At 37.1% G+C, this 21,674-nt stretch overlaps 1 protein-coding gene across 2 annotated transcripts in view; it reads right to left on the bottom strand.

Moving 5' to 3' along the window:
- The window catches only part of LOC134659967 (uncharacterized), a 138,340-nt gene that overhangs the window by 91,252 nt on the left and 25,414 nt on the right, over positions 1-21,674 (bottom strand). For both annotated transcript variants that reach the window (XM_063515665.1, XM_063515672.1), the window contains 10 exons: positions 21,454-21,548; positions 20,718-20,841; positions 20,077-20,289; positions 19,394-19,564; positions 18,968-19,108; positions 18,492-18,624; positions 17,607-17,749; positions 16,282-16,456; positions 13,785-13,876; positions 5,115-6,562 (listed from right to left, as the gene is read on the bottom strand). In XM_063515665.1, coding sequence (XP_063371735.1) covers positions 5,115-6,562; positions 13,785-13,876; positions 16,282-16,456; positions 17,607-17,749; positions 18,492-18,624; positions 18,968-19,108; positions 19,394-19,564; positions 20,077-20,289; positions 20,718-20,841; positions 21,454-21,548 — 2,735 coding nt within the window. The remainder of the gene's footprint in view (positions 1-5,114; positions 6,563-13,784; positions 13,877-16,281; positions 16,457-17,606; positions 17,750-18,491; positions 18,625-18,967; positions 19,109-19,393; positions 19,565-20,076; positions 20,290-20,717; positions 20,842-21,453; positions 21,549-21,674) is intronic.

The following is a 21,674-nucleotide window of genomic DNA, read 5'->3' as shown; positions in this document are numbered from 1 at the left end:
TTATGTTGTCTCCTTATTTACCACAGTTTAGCCGGTTTCGCGTCTCTATAAAGATAGGAATCAAGTGCACCGAGAAGTTATTTCGCTTGACGAAGCGGAAAATGAGGCGGTGCAGCGGAAGAGCCTCCAATTTTACCGCCTTGATACGACAACACAGTAAACTAAGCAACTTATTATTGCATCGTAAATATGTAGCAGAGTTCACCTTAGATTAAACTACAGAAGTACAGAAGCCTGTGACGTGTATATTTAAAAACTATACTATGGAGGCTCAACCAGTTAACCCCGGGTTAGTGATATGGTGCAGTGGTAAGTCCAAAGAGTTGAACCTTAACTATCCAAAAATACGAATAAAATCATTGGCGCCGCACAGTCAGTTTTAACTTGATTAATGCTACGAAATACAATGCTACAAACCTGCACAAGGAGAGCCAACAATAAACTTGATCCTATTTAATCCAATGAAATCCAATTAACCTAACAATAGACGGAAAAACAAAAGAAAACAAACACTCACCCAATTCAAATTTCGAAACCGTTCATTCCACAAGCGACAACACAAATCCGAGCGACAACGGCGACAAACGACAAAGCCGATAGCGACAACGACAAGCGGGGTCTGACGAGGCCGCGGCAACAATGATACATTGAGGTCGGCTAACCATAATTCAATTATGAGTATTAGCAATTTTCTTTTAGTGATGCGAGCGTTGTGGTTTTTATTGATATCGAGTGTCGCGTTATTGGTAAATTGACGTTTTCATTTTGTGGTCAATGTGGATAATTGGCGACGTAGTTTCATATTATTTTGTATATTTATTTTTGAATGATGTTTTAATAATTATGTCACTGTCAATGGAACGAGCCAAAAAAATATACATAATTAGCTGTACCTAGGTACCTACGTCACTGCGCTGAAAAATTCTGTCCACGTTATTTTACCTTACTCCCCGAATAAAATCGAAAAAAAATCGAGGGTTTAACTCTAAGTACTAAGTATCAGTTTGGTTTTGGTGGGTTTAGTATTTTTTACGTAGAATGGTAATAGGCAGATACACAGAGTTACTTTAGCGTCGTAATCTACTTTATATGGCTCTGGTTGGCAACGCATCCTTTTTTTGCTCTTACAAACAAACATTCACGATTAACAAACGAAAGAAAAGACTCACCATAAGCCTTATTACATACTGAATATACTGTGGAGGTAGGTTCAGTCACGCTCCGTGATTATTGAGCAATTTAGGGTCCAATACTTACGCTATGGACTGAACGTCGATTTATGTAAAATTTTCCCCATCAATAAGTAACGAAAATGTATGTCGTATATTATATCTACCTACAAATGTTAGGTATTAGTTAGCAACAAGTCTAGGTAGGCCCACTTGTGTCCCAAGTGGGCCTACCTAGACAGCTATAACAAACGCCATCTAATTCGCCAAGTTTAATACACACATACAATCATTACAAAAATAATTTTCCAACGACATTTTTAAATTAAACATCAAGGTAGTTAAAAACACATTTCCGCTTTTCACGAATATACTACGAGTATGCATCATGCTTTTGTATAAATAAATACGAGGGGTATCAAACGACTAAACGTAAAACATGAACAAATAAATATCATATTTTTGTACATTTTCATTTACGCGTCAATCTAGTTGACAAAACATGACTCATTGGCCGCACGTTAAACGTTGCTGTGACAACATGACCTAAAACTCTAAACTCTCTCGTTTTGTACGCATATTTAATTTCACAAACGGGTCTACCGCGATATAATTTCATTGTTTTTACCTTAAATTCCGACGTTTCAGCTGAGTTGCACCAGCTGTGGTCACGGAAAACATCGGAATTTGAGGTAAAAACAATGAAATAATATCGCGGTAGACCCGTTTGTGAAATTAAACATGACGTAAAACTTACGAACGGTCATGGACTATAATTATTGAGCCATTTAGGTTTCAAGCCATTTTGATTCCAATTCTAACGCTATAAAGTAAGTAATTAATGTAAAGTAAAACCTAAATGGTTCATTATTTGAAGTCCGTGACTGCACATGCAGTCATGCAGGTTCCCAATGTGCCACACTCTGGCACACTATCCATGCTTAAGACCGTAGGTACTAAGGTACCTACGGGTGATTTTGTGGAATAATTTGATGTCATAATTTCTAATGTTTTAAAAGTATTTCTTTGTCCACATTAGCGAACAAAGCATTAATATTTGCATTAAAAAGCATTTTGCCCTATCCTAATCCTATCCTTTATGTTTCCAAAGGAAAACTGACGGAAATGTACCTATCGACATCGGCGCAGCACTAGACGTGGTTGACTGTTTTCTCTAATCCCCTAAGCCGGCCGGGGCTGGAGATTGTTTTTTTTTTTAATTTCCCCATACTCTTTCATATTAGTTAATGGGAAACGGATGAAAGTGACCTGCTCCACTTTCAAGCGGAAGCATGTTAAAGTGCATACTTAGTCATAGTGAGAAACGGTTGCGTATAGTTCCGTATTCAGGAATCCTTAAAATGTTCCCATTTTGGTGTGTGAGTCTGCCTGTCCGCGACTTAGCGACGCGACGAAGAAACTAGTTAAGTAAGTAAAATCTTGAAAAAAAAATTTTTGGGCTGTGTATTTGTGTAGTATCGTTGGATAGGTCTTTCAACAACTAATGACAGAAAATAGTTTCCGATGTCCTTACATCGGACTATTGTCATTCGTACGGGTCCCTACCCGTTGCATAATTGGATAATAATGTGATTATGTAGATATACAAGTCTGAATTTATATAACTTTATTTCACGATAATGTTGAAAGTGCTTCATGTCACCATGTTCTCACAGAGAACTTAGATATTTCCGCAAAACATCCGTATGGTTCATTAGAATATTACTTTGAATATGTACTTTATTTGTCCGATGTACTGTTGTTATGCGTATTATTGGGGCAGTATTTGCGTGCCACTAGACTCAATACATAGTCCCATCGGGACATACTCAATTACTCAATTGCGTAGGCGCCACTCACCCAAATTAACGAGCAATATAGCAAAGACCAGTAACTAGTATGGACTGACAATTATCATCATTGTTTAAACTTGGACAATACGGTAATTCCTTTGATAAGCCTAATAGCAACTACATAAGTGGAACTGATGTGTTCCGTTATCAGTAGGATTAGTGGTGCTAGGTACTTTTGAAAATTATAGCAAAAAAATATAAAGCTATAGGTGATTTTCAGGCGCTCTACAAGAAAAGGTAATCTAGGTCAAATACATGGCGTCCCGTAGAATAAAGATGGATTACCTAATCATTACCTAATACACATGTTACGAGGGCCTTTCTAGACAATTTTGATGAAAATTACTGTCGCGGTTCACGTCACGATGCCAAAAAATTGCGAACAAGATTTTACCAATCGACCGACGTCTTTTTTATAACACGTCTGTGGTAAACATGCACCGGTACAGCCACCCCCTACCTAATAGTACAGGGTGGCCCAAAAATATGTTGACAAATATTTTTACTGCGACATATTGTTGATAATTTAAAAAACAGTTTGCTTTTGTGTGCGAGTATCAAAGCTAAAGGAGAATATTATGAAGATAAACATTTTACTTAAGTTAAATGATTGTACTTTTATGAACTACCACGGGACTTAATCCCAAAAAAAGAAAAAAAAAGTATTATTATGAGTGAGAATCGTGTTAGTTTAAATCAATATATTTTAAATTATTGTAGTTTTAGTTTTTAATGATAACAGCTTCTTTAAAAGAATCTGAACGTATTTGGGCTACCCTGTAAGTAGTTACCGCAGCCTATTGATGCTTACAGCTCCAGAGGAGTCACACGCGCGTTGCTAACCCTTCCAACTTCGACCACCCGCCATCTGACTTTCCTATTTAGATAGGAATTAGGTCACATGTCACATTGTATACTCTTTGTCTGAATTAGTAAATTTAACAAATTGTATTGTTTAATTCGCTATCACTTAGTTAATTTACTGAATACTTTATTATAGTATTAAAAAATTGCTTGGTGTCGCCCAATACATATTAACAATTTTTTACTTCAGAATTTTTGGTTAAGTTTTTTTTATCGGGTATTTTCGTCTAATTAGACATTTCGACATTTAGGAATTCCTAAATACTTCAATATGTTGTCCCGTTTGTCGGGACACATGATATGACTCGCCATATCCTCTTGTCTTGTCCTAACCTTTTCAACTTGAACTTGAACAATTGTTATTAAAAAAGTCTGACGTTCGCAAAAAAAAACTCTTTCCTTGCCCGGTTATTCAAATCCCGACCCTATTTCATTCAAAATAACCTATAACATACAATGGCATTCCCGTGACCATGTACACGTGATTATATGTCGTTGGAAACTAAGTCTTGTACGGTATTGCTTAGGTTCAGATTTGATTGTAGTCGTGTAAAGAGATCTTATAAAGCCGACCTCAAAATAAGGCTTCATCGCATTAGGCTTCTCGGCACGTGTTTCAGGAAATCTTTAATGTTTGCGTTCGTCTGATGTTATTTTAAAGCAAGGTTTGTGAAAAGTTATTTGACTTATTTGTTTGTTAATTATTTATATGTGCCCCTACATATGTACTGCCATAATTGTACGTAGTGTATGTCATTTACCCTTTGAACGCCACGCCTATTATTTTATTTTATTACCCATATAACGCGCCAATATTAAATACATAAACCTTATTGGAATGCTAGAAAGTTAGTCAAACGTCTTTGGCGGTCGAGGGGTAAAATTCCCCTATATTGAATTTTACCCTTGTATTTATAAAGATCCCTTTGATTTCTTAAAATATATTTACCAGTTACCAACTAAACTACCGGCTAGGATCATATGTATTAGGGAGAAGTATCGATAGTTAAAAATGTATCGATATAAAAACTCCCTACCTACCTGTTAAAATCTGCCCCCTAAATTCCGAGGTCTGTAAATAAGTCGGCTATCGGAACGGAAGACTGTGGGTTAGACCGAAAGACGCCTGTCGCAGACGCGGGTCGTGAAATTATTAGTAAGTAGCAAGAATGGTGGTTTAATTTAATAAATAAAAATAATAAATTGTAAATAACCTAGATCAACATACCTGGTTCTCCTCGAAGGCACAAGAAACTTTAAAGGACCAGCAGACTTTCTCCTGTCCTTCACGATTGGCACCATCAACAAATCCTCCTCCTCCGTCGTAGACCCTGGACTCTCCAGGCTGACGAAGGCAGGCGCAGACATTCTCCGATCCGGGATATCCTTCGGAACCTCCAGTATCTCACGAATCACTTCACAAAACTTGCAAGCATGGGCCTCCGCTATATACGCTTTCGTGATAGCGTAGGCATAGTTCTCTAAAAAACACTTATGACACCCAGGAACGTAACTTGTTTCCAAGTCTGTCGATTCTTCACTCGGTTCTTTTAGTTTCATATGAAGCTTTTTTTCAATCACAGCTTTATTTGAATCCAGAATCTTCTTCTGCTCAGCTTTATGTATGGTTTCCTCTTCTTTTATCCTCTTTTGTCTTATTTCTTCTAAACATTCGGCTTGATCGTTGTAGTATTCGACGCACTGCACAGTTTTGGACGGTTTATGTTTCGTCGGACTTTTCTTTTTCTTCTTATGGCTTATATTCATATTTATGGGTTCGATTCTTAAGGATTTCATTTGTTTTATTATATGCTCCTGGATGCACGGATTATACGACACTTCGTCTAAGATACTGGGAGCGTTCTGCTCTGTATTTTTGGCATCGACGTCTTTGTCTTTGTTTCTCGCATCTGTTTTATCGTGTTTATCTTCCACTTTGATCTCTCGATCGCCGTTGATTTTATGGCCATTCTTTTCTGTACACTTTACGGACGAAGAATCGTCATCAACGCACGTTTCATAGCCATCAATTTCATGGTCTATGAACAGAAGGGACTGCCCATCTTCTTGGACGGAAATTCTTGTGGTAGCGTCGTAAAAACTTGAAGTTTCTTCTGTTGGCGAATTTAAGCACTCTTTCCAACTTTCATCACTTTTCACTTTTTCTAACGTAGTCTTTGTGTCACATTCTTTCCAATACTTTTCGAAACTAATTCTTTCTAAACCTGTCGGTGTCACTGCAAAAACCATTTCATCTGATGTCGATATATCTTTACTTTGTTGTTTAGACAAAGTTCGATCCGATTGTTTGTCATCAACAAATTTCGTTCTGATGTCGGGAAGTTCTCGTGGCGTAATTAAAACATCATCTTCTCTTATTGTCATGTCGTCATCAGGGTCATCCAACGAGTCGTCAGATTTTGATGCTTTCAACTCAGTTACGCCGTTAACTTTGTCTGGTACGTTTTTAATGTTTTCGTTCAAAGTATCATCTCGTTTGATACAATCATCAAAGCTGAGATCACACAGGGCTGATAGTTCCTCGTCCTTAATAGATGTGTCCTCGGGCTCGAGGCATATTTGGACGACCTCTAGGCCTTCTCCGTATTCTTGGAGACATTCATGGAAGGAATCCATCCCGGTGTGATCGTCTGATGCCAGCGAGTTTATGCATTCCTGTGAAAAAATTATTTAGTAGTAATATTGAAATTATTTCAAAAATATTATTTTACGCAATTTTTTAAATCTCTGTTAAGTATATAAAATGATTAAATATAAATATACCTATATCTCATTATTTAATAAAGTACATTTTTATACCTCTCTATAACGTGCAATATTATGTTGTATATCTACCAGTGTATGCCGTACCCAAGTACCATCGGCATTAGATATATCGGAGCGGCGAAGTTCTTCAAAAGATCTCAACATACTTACACTTTAACGTCTTTATAATAGATGCTATGTTCAGACATTTATAAACACCTTGACCGCTCCGATTTATCTGATGGCGACTGTAGAAAAACTGTGTAGGTATATGAAAGGTAAGGGAAAGTTAGGGTGACAAGTAAAACAGCAAAGATTTACCAACGTTTATGACAACACACATGATAAAGCATATATAAACGATCAACACAGAGCTCGTTAAGCAACATCGATATATCTATTATTACAGTTCACAACAATTCGTTTCCTTTAAAGCCTATAGTCCTTTGACATAGCAATGCCTAAGCTAAGTCTTAGTTACAGCTAGAACATTTAATTTTAGCAATCAGTTAGTATGATATTTATTTATATACTAGCATATGTTTCGTCCAAGTATCTAAAACTCGGTAAATCGCTTTTCCTAATCGTAATACAGTATTAAGTATGTAGTGTTAATTATAATTATTGTTATTGAGGATAAAATAAATATTAATATGTTGCAAGTTAATCTTAAACAAATCAGATTTAACTAAACCCGAAAGTAAAATTTCGTTTTTTTTTGTATTGGGTACTGCTACTGACTATAGAAGATACCTATTAGTGAAAAAGCACACAAAATGCTCTTACCGGGTTCAAACCTAGGAACCAGCTCCGTACGTGGTACAGGGTCACATGTCTAAGAGGCCGTTAGTAGAATTATAAATTCAATTTCTCGTGCAACTAGAAACGCATTTGCCTGACTCAAATCGAGCAACAGTAACACAATGTACTATTACGTCACCCTAGGCTACGCGAGAAGAGAATCTCACTTCCTGGCCAAGGCAAGACGTAAAACTTTATACAAACCACGGGCGGTAATTCGTAAAGCCCCAGATCGCATATTTATGGCCCTCACCTTCGGTTCAGGCCACAAACACCTGCGATCTGGAGCATTTACAAATTCACTTCCCTAGGTATGTAATGTACTATTTTCGTTGCGAGTCGTGGTGATTCACGTTTACGTCCCGCAATCACAAACAAACGGGAAACAATGCTATTGTCTTGTAAAAATAGCAATCTAAGTCAAGAACAAAGAGATTTACGAACTTTTTGATGTTGTTGTAAATATTAGTAAATAAAAAACCAATCATTTTCAATTGTAGTACATTTGTGTAAACAATTGGGCCATTCTCTGAATATGCAGGGTGGTCTATAAATCGAAGGTCCTATCAACAATTTACTAGAGACAAACCAAAGAAAGTCTGCAGCGCAATAATTTGACATCGAATTAAAAAACTACATATGGCAATGTTTTTAAGCAGTCAGTAAACGTCATGCACTATGGTATGTGTTTGTCAAAATCGTTTAAATATTCATTGTGTTTTGTGATGAACGGAATAAACATGGTGAAACCTTACAAAACCGGCGTGCGGGAGTTACTTTTCCGCATGACGAATAATTTTACACTTGTAAAAAGTCCGCACGAGGCGATTCAAGCTGAAAAACGACAATGTTTACAAAATTTGGAGTTGATGACGGGTAAGTGGAATGAAACATCTTAATACTTCACCATATGTAGGTACATATGGTGAAGTATTAAGATAGATAATATAATATTGGTTTAGACAAAGGTTTCACAGCAAATTGAACACACCTAATAGGTATAGGCATACTTATGAACTTCCTCTAACATTTCGAGAAACTCATTGGTACTAGCCGGGTTTTGAGCTCGAACCCACAACCTCCATGCTTATGCTCACGGCATGGGTACCTACTAGTTAAAGCTAAAATTAATTTTTAATATATGTTTATTGTTTTAATGGTTTATTTCGTTTTTCCGAAAACTTTAGTTCGCAAATTGCGGGCAATTTCTCTGTCAATCTAATTACGCCTTAATGAAAGTAAAAGAGAAAGATGCTCGCATATTGAGAACTTCGGTGTTCGCGGTAGGCCCTTTGTACCTATTTACCGCCGTCGCGGATATTACAAAAGCTTATTAATTTTGATGAAGCCAAATGTCACATTCTCCCAATATTATTTATCAATATTAGTATATGTCTACATATTAATAGTGACATCTATTGTTGGAATGAAATTTATTTTACCATAATTATTAAGCTGTGCATACAGCTTAATTTTTTCATAGACGGTAAATATGGTAGAAATTTCACAAGTATCAAGACTATTTAATCCATTTTCTGTGGTGTTGTCGCATACTGATTTTTAAAAACTACTTTTAATCTAGCGCTACAGACTTTCTTTGGTTTGTCTCTATTATTTTGGCTCCCTGATAGGTATCAGATAAGTATACTTAGGTAAGTATACTACATGTTCCAATGGTCATGTTGACTTAAGTATTTTCAACGAAACAAGACTCTTTTAAACTAAGTTAAGAGTATTACAACTCTTAGCTATTGTCCGCTAAAGTCGCCTATTAATTAACTTCAAATCTTAATTTTTTTAAGCTTAGGATTTAAGCTGACGCGACGCGACATTTTCTAGTGTTTACAACATATAAACCATACCCTTCTTTCTGAACAAATCAGTTAAACAAATATCATACTAGCTGACTGCTAAACTTACAACTATGATATGTCCAATTGTTTCCTGTAAGGAATTCCACATTGACCAAATTCATTTACTTATACTCATTGTCTGTAATGTTTACAAAGAAAATGATATACCGCGGTATAATGTGGCCTTACAATGTTTTTCTCTAGCAAATTAAATTTAGTTTGCTGGCAAGGTTTTATTGAATGATGTGTTATTGTTATTTTCGACACAACATTAAATAAAATAATATAAGAGCAAGGTAAAGGGAAGCTACTTACAAAAAAAATGTTGTTAATGTAAGAATATAGAATATTATATTCCGTATATTGTATAAATAAATAAAAAAATAAGTGGTTATCTTCTTCGACTTGTTAGGTACTATCAGCAACATATTGACATTTTCTAATTTTGCCGAGGCTATCACGAACAACAATAATTTAACTACGCTACCTATATTTTATTAAATTCAATATTAAAGGAAAGGAAATACATTAATATATAGATATCACATTATATTTTGTCCATACATATATTTAACAATATATATTATTCATTGATCAATATTTATATACTCATATCATTTGATTCTAGACAATGAAGTTTCGAAAAAATTAAAAAAAAAACATAATAAATGCATTCAATGGTAAATAATTGTTAGATAAACCTTTTTAGACGTATACCTACATCGTATCACGTGCAAACAGTAGCTAAAAAAACAAATCTAGTTTTTATTAATTCATGATACCTTTAGTCTTAGCAATTTTATTCTGATTCTTCGGTTGCAAATTATTTGAAAACTTATATTTTATTTCATTATAATAAATTGGACAATAAAATAAACTTATGACGACCTCGCACCTCAATTCCAAAACATCTTAACAACCGTAATCTCTTTCTTCAAAATTTTACAATATTCTCAACAAAATCTATCACATATCAATTGACGGAATAATCTACACACAGATCTATGTACTTACATACCTAATATGTAAGAATTTCAATCTTAATACTCGTACAGAGTAAAAAACATTGTCATGTTTAGGTACAGTGACGAATACCTTATTCCAATTACCTACATAAAGTGAAATAGTGTTTCATGTCGTAGGTACAGTCAGATAAGCTATTATCTTGGCACCCCTGCATACATATTTGTATGGAGGGGTGCTATTATCGTAACTCTACCTCAAATAAAACATAATATCGTTATTCCTTGTCCCGGGCACCTGACAGCTGATCATCAGAGGCGCTAACCGCCACGCCAGCAGCGCGCTAAGTGGCAGGCCAGCAAAAGGCTGGTGGAATAAATTCTGGTTCAATTAAAATATTTATTAATTATTAAAGATTTGCAATAAATTTTGAGGTTTCGTTGCTCTACACCTAAATTGAAAACCTTTTTTCTGGGCAAGCTTTTAAATCATAAAAGTTACCAGCGCGATATTTAAGTTAAGTATCGAGTCTTACTTGGGCATACTTTTGTAGAATGAATAATTACTACATTTATTTCATTAAGTCTCATTAGTCTTCTAGTCCTATCTATGATTTCTAAGTCTATATCACCTAAATAAATGACGCCGAAAATTTTTTGCAATTAAGTATCTCATCACTTGTTAACAAATGTTAGGCCAAATATTATAATTTAAATCAAAGCTGTTTGTAGATAAATGTTGTCCAAAAAGGGGTAAGTAAATATGTTTTTTCTGCGTCAAATACATTTGGCAGCAAATTTATTATTGTACTATTTAACATATTTATATTTTCACATTGGCTCATCTCTCTCAAATAACCTAAGAAAGTTTTATTTTAGATCTCATTGATGTCATGTGATGATAATATCACTATTTTATTAAAATTGTTATTTATGTAGTACCTATGGAATTCAGGTAGGTACCGTAGTCACGGTAGGTCACGTAGGTAGGTAGGATATTATAAGAAACGTATGTATAACCTAAGACGAGACCACGACCGATAGGACAATTCAAGAGTATACGATTATAAATAAAAATAAAATGATTCCCGGTATATTATACAATTTCAAAATATATATTTATAATTATACATACACTACATTTAAATTGGGGCAGTTTAAATTGCATTATTTAGAAGGATAAAAAAATTTAAAAAGTTACGATAAGTTCTTTAAAGCCTGACCAGAAATATATAATCACGCGCCATGTTGCGGAATTTCTAAACTAGTCAAGAAAAACCTATTTTTTTCATACTATACTCAACTGTCAAGGGTGACATGGTGGTATAGGGATACATGAGAATAACAGCGCCCACTTGACAATTATTATATTACTAGCTTTTGCCCGCGACTTCGTCTGTGTGGAATTACAAACTTCCACCCCCCTTTCCAACCCCTAAGGAATTATTTCTGGGATAACAACTATCCTTTGTCCTTCTCCGGGACTCGAATGAGATAGATACTATCCCTTTACCAAATTTCAACTAAATCGTCCACCAGTGCCGGCGCGCGGCGGGACAGTTCCTATCGACAAAGTTTGTTATGCAGTTGTTGTTAATTCCCCATACAAATTCCACCCCCTTAAGGAATTATTTCTGGGATAAAAACTATCCTATGTCCTTCTTCGGGACTCAAACAATCTGTAAAATCTTCTCGGGGCAGAGGTGTAGGGTTGGAGCCGGTCTACCTAGCTTTATTTGACGTTCATAAGCGCATTGTAATTATGCCTACTTGAATAAACTATCTTTTATCTTTATCTTTATCTTTATCTGTATACCAAATTTCATCTATATCGGTTCAGCGGTTTAAGCGTGAAGAGGTAACAGACAGACTTCCTTTTATAAGTAATGTTAGTATGGATTATATTACTGCTCAGGCATTAAATTTAACAAAACTTAATCACAATCAGCATCTTACATATTAGGAGGTTTCACATTGTATAGGTATAATAATCCTTAGCAAAAGTGTATAGCAAATCCTCAAGCAGCTAAGCGTTCAAATAACCTCAGGATCTACATTAGGTATTCAGAGTACTTTTAACAACCAATCTAACGTTTTCTGTCTGAAACATAGGTCGCAATTTTAACGACATGTTTAAGTAGGCCGATATAGAGGATTATTAAACCCTAGGACCATTTAGCCCCGCTCTCCCCTGTGCTTAACATTTCAATATATATTTAAGCCGACTGCTGCGTCGAGCCGAGGACTAAATTTTAGAATCATCATAGCTGGCAGGTATTTCCACAGTGACAGTGTATTTCAGTTTGTCCTCCTGTCATTTCATCGATATCTCGGCGTTGATCTTGGGCGGCACGCGGAAGGGGGGCGGCGGGAAAGGGGGAGACGGGGGCAAGTTGGACAGCGGGGCGTGTTGCGCTTGCAGCTGTAGCTCCATTATGTCGCGGTGCAGGGACATGATCAGGCGTAGGATCTTCGTAAAGTATTCCAGTTTCTGTGAAATAAAAGTTTTAGCATTAGTATTTTTTGCAAGCATAATACAAAACGCAAACATACCAAGGAAAAAAAGCGTAGAAATGTTATTAAAATACATTAAAATTAACTAGTGAGTAGGTATGTTAAATATATGAAGCACGAAATAGAGCAAATTCAAATGTATTAACTACACTTAAATGATGTTATGAAAGTCAAGCACTTATCCAAAAATATATTGTACACTAAAGGGAATTCTTTTAATTAACTATTTTAACAATTTCTAAAACAATAACTTACTATTTTAATCTTAGAGCGGTAATATTCCCTTTACTGTACAAGATTTGTTATAAAATATAATTATTATAAATCGCATGCTATTTATTTGTATTAGGTAAATTAATACTGCTCTAAGCATTAATAAAGAAAAAGCTTAATAAGTGAAATAACTTACTTTTACTTTCCCATCAGTGTACAATATCACAGTCACTTACAAAGACTTCACACAAATAAATAAGTAATAACTATTTGATTATTTTCTTTAAAAAAAATTATAACAACGTTATATTTATTTGAATGTACTTAATCCTTATTTTAGCATTGACGTATATCTCAAAACTGGCCTTACGGGCGATAAGAATGGGACATGAATGGGGCCAATACAGCGGTGTGACACCATTACATCGCGATTGGTTGATGAGTTCGCATCACGCGTACGATTGGTCGCAACTAGTTGCGTTACACTAGACTGCACGTTTGGCTCGAATTCGTGAGACACCGCTGAATTAGTACCATTTTTAGTGCCCATAAGGCCCGTCCTGAGTTATACGTCAATGCATTTTATAAAGTTCCTCTGCAAGCTGTATATAAAGGTATTTTTCAAAAGTATTTTTAATAAAAAAAAAACGCATAGATTGTTTACCCTTTTTCTAATGCTAAAAAAACGACATATCAGTAAACTGATTATTAGTGAACCTTATCTCGTTGCATTAAGGTTTACGAATGATCGATTAACTGTCTCAACGAAAATAGGGAAATGGTGCTCACCTGGCTGCCTTGCATGCTGTGTCCGTTCGCTTTCTGACCCCCAACCACTGTGCTGCAGGGCAGAGGTTTCGCCACGCCGATGGTCACGATACCTAAAACAAATACAATATTTTCATATCTCCGTTGACATTTTGCTGGGACGTCAGTCATCCGTGACCACAACTGGTGCAACCCAGTTGAAACGTCGGATTTAAGGTAAAAATAATGAAATTATATATCGCAGTAGACCCGTTAATATCACTAAAAATAAATACAATTATAATAATCAAAATTAACCGGGACATTCTTGTAGAAAACACACACGTACGTAATTTTAGGAGTCCCTCATCTACCACTTTCATTGAACAACAAACTATTTCGTTGTAAAAGAAGTATGAAGTATATACAATTTTTTCCTTGTTTTTAATCAGTAATATATTCTAAACTAGGTAGGTTAAATAATTATTACGTTTTTATATGCACGTGTTAAGCCGTTTGTTTTCTTTAATATTTAGTCAAACAAAGCTATTTTAGTATTAATTAAGAGTTGCGTTTAACAAAATCAAAAACTTGAGAATTCTTTTAAAAAACCTCTTTATACTACCGTAGATTTTTCCTGATTACACACTAATACAAAGACTGTTTGATACAATTAAACACGTCTGTGAAGGAACAAGGATACGTATAAACTAACGCAAACGTCATTCCGACATTAAATTAACATAATAAACATTATTTCCTTATTTGAGTAGCTACAAAACCACGTTTAGTAACAATGTTATATAATATTTAAGCAGTTAGATATTTGAGCCGCTTATCTATATTTACTTGTTGGAATTATATTTTTTTTGAGCTTTCATGATTTATTTATTTATTCGTATGGCATTATGAGTCGTTCTACAATTTTATTTACAAATTAATGTCTAGGTTCTTCACCCATTGGGCTGCGTTATCACTAAACGCTATTAAGTCCATGATAAAATTGCTATTTAATTAAATGCATTATTTTACTAAAATTCTGAAAAAAAGCATTTTTACGTTTTTTGACAATTTCTAGGCGAAAACTGCCTGTAAGAAGGTATCTTTGTTGTTGTACCTGCACGTATTTTCGGTGGAAAATTATTATTAGAAGATAGGTAGCAAATTAAATATTTAGATATTTAAATTGCACAATATTATTACATTATTAGGGAAACAAATTAAATAAAAAATTGGTAAATTAAATAAAACACACACCATTTCATACATTCATGTAAACAAATAAAATAGAGTCGGCAAATATGGACTCATATTATCAAGTCACAGAATTAGGCTTAGGACAATATGAAAGAGTAAATATTTTGAACAAAGAGATATCCCTGATAAAGATAATATTTACCTTTATAAGTATATGAATATGTATGTCTGATAACTCGACTGCAATAATTGTGACAGGGTGTTTAATGTTCTAACTTTCCACTTTCTAACTTACCTACAAATTAACTTTATAGGAGAAAAAAAAATCTATTCTGTTTGAAAAAACCAACGGCGGTAGCACGGTCGGGTTGTCAGCACGACCTGTCACGTTTTAACAAGTATGTAAGTGTGAAAGTGACGGGCATAGTGACAGGCGATAAAAATGGAACCATGCTGCGCCCGCACGCCTGCCAAACCGATCGTCTGTGGGCCTAACACAGAAGGGGCGCGACACTATCTCGCCCGCGATATAGACTACCCATCTTTTTCTAAGCCCCGCTATAGTTCGTTTTTTTAGCATTAGAAAGAACTTGCAAGAAGGTAAGCGATCTTGACATGTCTTTTAATTGAAAAAACGCTTTTTAAAAATCAAAAACTATTACTTATGAAAGCAGAAGAATATAAATGATCGTATTAGATTCATAATTGTTACATATTTGCCGTAACTTATTTTTAAAATGTGTTTTTCAATTAAAAGACACATCAAGATTGTTTACCTTATTTCTAATGCTAAAAAAACTGACCAAGTGCGAGTCGGACTCGCGCACGGAGGGTTCCGCACCATTAACAAAAAATAGAGCAAAACAAGCAAAAAAAACGGTCACCCATCCAAGCACTGACCCCGCCCGACGTTGCTTAACTTCGGTCAAAAATCACGTTTGTTGTATGGGAGCCCAACTTAAATCTTTATTTTATTCTGTTTTTAGTATTTGTTGTTATAGCGGCAACAGAAATACATCATCTGTGAAAATTTCAACTGTCTAGCTATCACGGTTCGTGAGATACAGCCTGGTGACAGACAGACGGACGGACGGACGGACGGACGGACGGACGGACGGACAGCGGAGTCTTAGTAATAGGGTCCCGTTTTTACCCTTTGGGTACGGAACCCTAAAAACTATTACTTATGAAAGCAGAAGAATATAAATGATCGTATTAGATTCATAATTGTTACATATTTGCCGTAACTTATTTTTAAAATGTGTTTTTCAATTAAAAGACACATCAAGATTGTTTACCTTATTTCTAACGCTAAAAAAAACGAACTATAGTGGTGACGTACCCTTGGGCGCGCTCTTGATGGCCTGCACGGCTTGCGCGAGCGGGGCGCGAGCGACGTCCTGCGCGTTGACGGACACGAGGCGGTCGCCCGGCGCCAGCCGCCCGTCCGCCGCCGCCGCGCCGCCCGCCACCACCGACCGCACCACGATCACCGAGCTGCCGGGCTCCGAAGGGTCCTGGGGCACAACCACAGAACAAGTAGAATGGCGACGCGAGCAGGGTACGTGTCGCCGCCGGTTATGAGCAAACGCTCGCATGCTAGTACTCGCCCGCGCTGACCGAAAAACGTAAACATGCCTTTTGCGCCACAAATGCCACAATAACGTTCAGATTAAGAAGCCAGACATCAAATCTGTCTAAAGGAGGCGTATCCATTCACCAGGCACACAAGTTTTTACTACCGTTGCGCGAGAAATGTGGAAATGTGGAGAGGAACGAGCGGCGACACCGGTTCCGATACTAACTGCGCGCGATAGCCGTTCTAACATCTTTAATATGTTCTGTGGGCACAACAATACAATATAAATTAATAGAATTGTCAAAGGACTATTTCGAACTAATATCTTATTTTTTTGAATCAAAGAAGCGCTGGTGGCCTGGCGGTAAGAGCGTGCGACTTGCAACCCGGAGGTCGCGGGTTCGAACCCCGGCTCGTATCAATGAGTTTTTCGGAACTTATGTACGAAATATCATTTGATATAATTTACCAGTCGCTTTTGGGTGAAGGAAAACATCGTGAGGAAACCGGACTAATCCGCAGCCCAGACTAATAAGGTCAGATGGCAGTCGCTTTCGTAAAAACTAGTGCCCACGCCAATTACTGGGATTAGTTGCCAAGCGGACCCCAGGCTACCAAGAGCCGTGGCAAAATGCCGGGACAACGCGAGGAAGATGATCTTATTTTTTTGACTTAGAACCTTTTTATAAACGTTCGAGTGTGAAATGATGGGCGCTTTCTGCTCATTTAGACCTTAGACCTTAATATCTGGGTGACCGAGCTTCGCTCGGAAAACATATAACATCTCGAAAATGCGCGTTTTCCCAGAGATAAGACCTAGCTAGATCGATTTTTCGCCCCCGAAAACCCCCGTATAGCAAATTTCATCGAAATCGTTAGAGCCGTTTCCGAGATTCCCGAAATATATATATATATATATATATATATATATATATATATATATATATATATATATATATATATGTATAAATAAATAAACAAGAATTGCACGTTTAAAGGTATTAGATAGATATTTGACAACGACCAAAATACTGAACATAATCTTTGACCCTCATTTTGCTTTTATTTTCTAACCTCTCAGCACTTACCAAATAGTCAAGTATGGAGAAGCCAAGCCCCCGTTCTTCCTTCTGAAGTTGGATGTACTCCACGCGATCGCTCCACATCGCTAGTCCACTCAGCGGCTCAAGTGAACGTGAGCGGTTGCGGTCCAGTTCTTCCGTACAGAATTCTGGAATGAGAGAAGCGGTTAAAGCACGTTTACTGCCGTAGACCTCGACCAAAAATCTTCACATGGACGGGCCATACAGTTAGTTTTTACAAGACAAATTCAAAAATAACGTGTAGGTATTTAAATCGATCTTATATTCACGAGAGAGCCATAGGGTATTATAGCGTTTACAGTTTACACCGCTCGTTGATAACCCTATAATGGTGACCAAATAAAGAAAACTATCGATTAGGGCAGCAAGGGACTGGTTGTAGCTATTATGGAGGGACCCCTATTCTGCAGCTAATAATAAAATTATACTAGCATGCTAGCTGATGAAATCCTTTACCATTAAAGTAAAGTGTCATTCTATGGAAATTGCTAACTGTGTACCTAAACAAACCGCCATATTGAAACAGTAAAAAATATGAATTTTCTAGTGACTTTTGTTTACATTATTTATTATTTTATTTTAGTTATTTATTACACAAAAGTTACAACTTTTTTGTTAAGGACAAAGCTCCACAAAACTACATTTATTTGACTGTGGAGTCGCATTATTCTATACTTAAATAAAGTTCTGTTATAAGTAATAGGCTTACATTGGGAGTTATAATACTAGGTAATGTCATGAATACTCTATAGGGCAACACATTCCCCTATAGTGTATTCAAGAGATACTTAGCAAGACATAATTAGCAAGTTCTATAGAATTACACTTTAAGTACCTACATATATTCATTAGACTGTTCACTGTCCTTACCATCATGGTCGTGCCCCGTAGACATGACAGTGTTGGTGCTACATAAGGAGGCTACTGAACTCTCCGACTTAGCTTTGATGAGTCTCTGCGGGGGCGTCAACAGGTCTTGAAGACTGCCGCCGAGGGTCTTGCTCTGAAAACATAAGTATGCATTTTAGTTTAGCTCCATTTTGTAACACATATTAATAAATATGAGGACGAAATTTGTTGGATAGAATAGACAGCTACTTTTGAAGCCTGCTCATATTGACAGACTTATCACTTAATGAAGGCGAATTAAATACAATATTTCGTATATGTCACATTTCGACACTATCGAACTGAATTGCTCTCGTATTTGAAGTTGTGATAAACTTGTTTAAGGCGACCATAATACCTACCCAGGTCTTCTGGCGTTTGTAAAACTGGATTTAAAATTTTATTTATTACAGATATATTGGCTTCCTAAAGAGATCAGTAAATTTCGAAAGGCTTACCCTGGCAAAACTGCCCTCAGTCTTCCCTTTGTTCTCGTCATCCCGCTTCCTCACACACACCAGCAAAACCGGCGACGTCACCGCGCGTAATCGCGTCACCACCTCGACGTGATGCGCGCCTAGTACCCGCCACTCGTTCACCTGGAAATTTAAGATTAGCTGATGAATTTTTTTAGAAACTTCTAACCAACGTGTCGTTATCAGACGGTTTCCTGTTATTTTATCAGATTTTCGGCGGTTTAAGCCACTTATCTTTATGAGAGAGCTTATCAGATAAGTAAATCAGCATACAATTCATCTTAAATAAACAACCAGAATAAGTGCAACTGTAACCTCTTGATAAATAACCATTAGCATCATACCTAACCGGGGATAGGACTCTAGCAATTAGTACACATGACATAATAAAACAAAAAATTAACTTACCTCCAACAACTCGTCTCCAACTTTATACAATCCTAATCTCGCCACAGGACCGTTCGGGGCAATGGCCCTGATGTAGTGTCTCGCTTGCACCTCCTTGCCCCCCACCACTCTGACGGTGCCCTCGAGTGAGATGCCCAACCCGCTATCCTTCTCTTTGATTATTGTTCCAACCTGAAATGAAAATGTAGAATACTTTGAACTATTTGTACTAAGTACTCTGTCTGAAAAATATCTGCGAGCCCATTACTCGATTCTAAGATACTGTTTCAAGTAGCCATCTGTTTACAAAGGATTTTGATCATTTTGGGCTTATACCTTCGCTGCCTACTCTGAACTGTTTAGCCAAATGTTTTGCCTCTGCACCTAAGTAACTATATGTCCCTACAATGTATAAGTACACAATAAACCATCGATGTGGGAGAGTGCGCTGATCCCAAGGTTAAAAACAGAATAGAAACAACACAACAACAAAGATATCGTAGTCGTGCAACCGCCCCAGCCGACACGAGCAAGATGCTCGTTCTGCAGAATGTCCCGCTATTTATCCTGGTTGAGTCAAGCTTCACGTTCCCCAGTTTTTTTATCCCGTCCAATCAAGATCTCGGTATCGTTCGACGGTAACTGAGGTAGCACACTAGTCCTGCTGCATGATATCCCAGTTAAAAACAGATGACAGGACTTACAATGATATCATACTCGTGCTGCCGCCCCGGCCAGTCATGCTCGTTCTGCAGTATGTCCCGCCACTTGTCCTGTATCCGACGCGCCTCCTGCTCGGCGGTCTCATCGTCTCGTCCGATCACGATCTCGGCGTCGTCCGACGGCGATTGGGGCGACGGCGGGTGGCCTGGGGCTTCCGAGTCTGGCTCGGTTTCTATCACTGTTGATTCGTCGTACTTTAAAAAAGAAAATTCTTGTTATCATGGGTATCAGAATCAGAGCATAAAATTTAAAATGCTTTATTGTTATGAGACAACTGTAAAATGGTGCACTCGGCATCAAATACGGTCAATGTAGCCAAATATATCGGTACACATCGTTAATTTTACGATTATTTAGCCACTTTGGCTGTCACATGATTATACTATTACTTATTCTGTGCTGTCACTATCTATTTGATGATTGCAGTGCTTGCTGATTTTACCTTATCTTCATTACAGAACGAGCTTGTTTTTTCCACGTCATTAAGAAGTGTGAATAAAAAAATACTGGGTAGGTACCTAGCAGAATCCCGAAGTTACAATTTGCTAACGAGGTGACGGAGTAGCTGGAGCCAGCTGTGTTTACTGGGCAGGTATCTCGACATTATCAATAAAATACTCACCACACTAAAACTATACTTGGCAAGGGAGGTGACAGACGGGCTGGGGGGTGCAAGAGGCGACCTCCTTCCGTCCTGGGCCGCTAGGGCTTTCTGCAGCTTCTCAAACCCCGCCCCGCGGAGATACCTGAAAATAAAGGCCAAAATACAGGTGAACATTACATTCACATTGCAGTTGTCGAAATATTTTCGGAATGATATGAGAGAGAGATAGTTGTATTGAGATTTGTATCTACACAAAATGTAGGTTAATAACTTTAATAAATAATAAAAATAAAAAAAAAAAAAAAAATCATTTATTTCGGACCACAAAAAATCCATAATATGTTAGTTGAACATGTACATGCAGGAGCTTGTAAATTAGACTATGTTAGTACTTAAAATTAACTTATTACCCTATCTACCTACTACATTTCATAGGGAGCTAAGGATTGGTGCAGGTTCGACCAGTGCTGCATATAGCTACTATCGAGCCTACCCGCTATCACACTCAGGATACTGTTGCTACTGTCCAGCACTCTGCGACGCGTCGCGGCGGCACGCTTTCTTATTGTAGCAGAGAAACTGTCTACCTGCGCGTCCGCGAACATGCCTGACGCGCTGCAGAAGCGTGGCAGACGCAACAGCACCCTGAAGGCGTTGTTATACTGTGTTGTATGTTGTTTAATAAGTATTTGTCCCACATTAGACGTGAATCGATGTTGATGAAGAACAATGAATGTAGAATGTGAAAATGTACCTTAAAGCTTTCAGCCGCACCACCGGCCCTTTGGCATCTCGCAGCAACGCCACTGCCCTATGGTTGGACACTCCGTGGAGAGACACACCATCAACCTGCAATAAAAACAATATTAATAACATTAGCATATCCCATAAAGTATACGAATCACAGAACAAGTAGAATGGCGATGCGAGCACGGTACGTGTCGCCGCCGGTTTTGAGCAAACGCTCGCATGCTA

Source organism: Cydia amplana, chromosome 2 (genome assembly GCF_948474715.1).
Source record: "Cydia amplana chromosome 2, ilCydAmpl1.1, whole genome shotgun sequence".
In the NCBI taxonomy this organism is placed as follows: domain Eukaryota; kingdom Metazoa; phylum Arthropoda; class Insecta; order Lepidoptera; family Tortricidae; genus Cydia; species Cydia amplana.
Note: the sequence above shows the minus strand (reverse complement) of the source record. Positions and strands in the feature narration are given on the sequence as shown.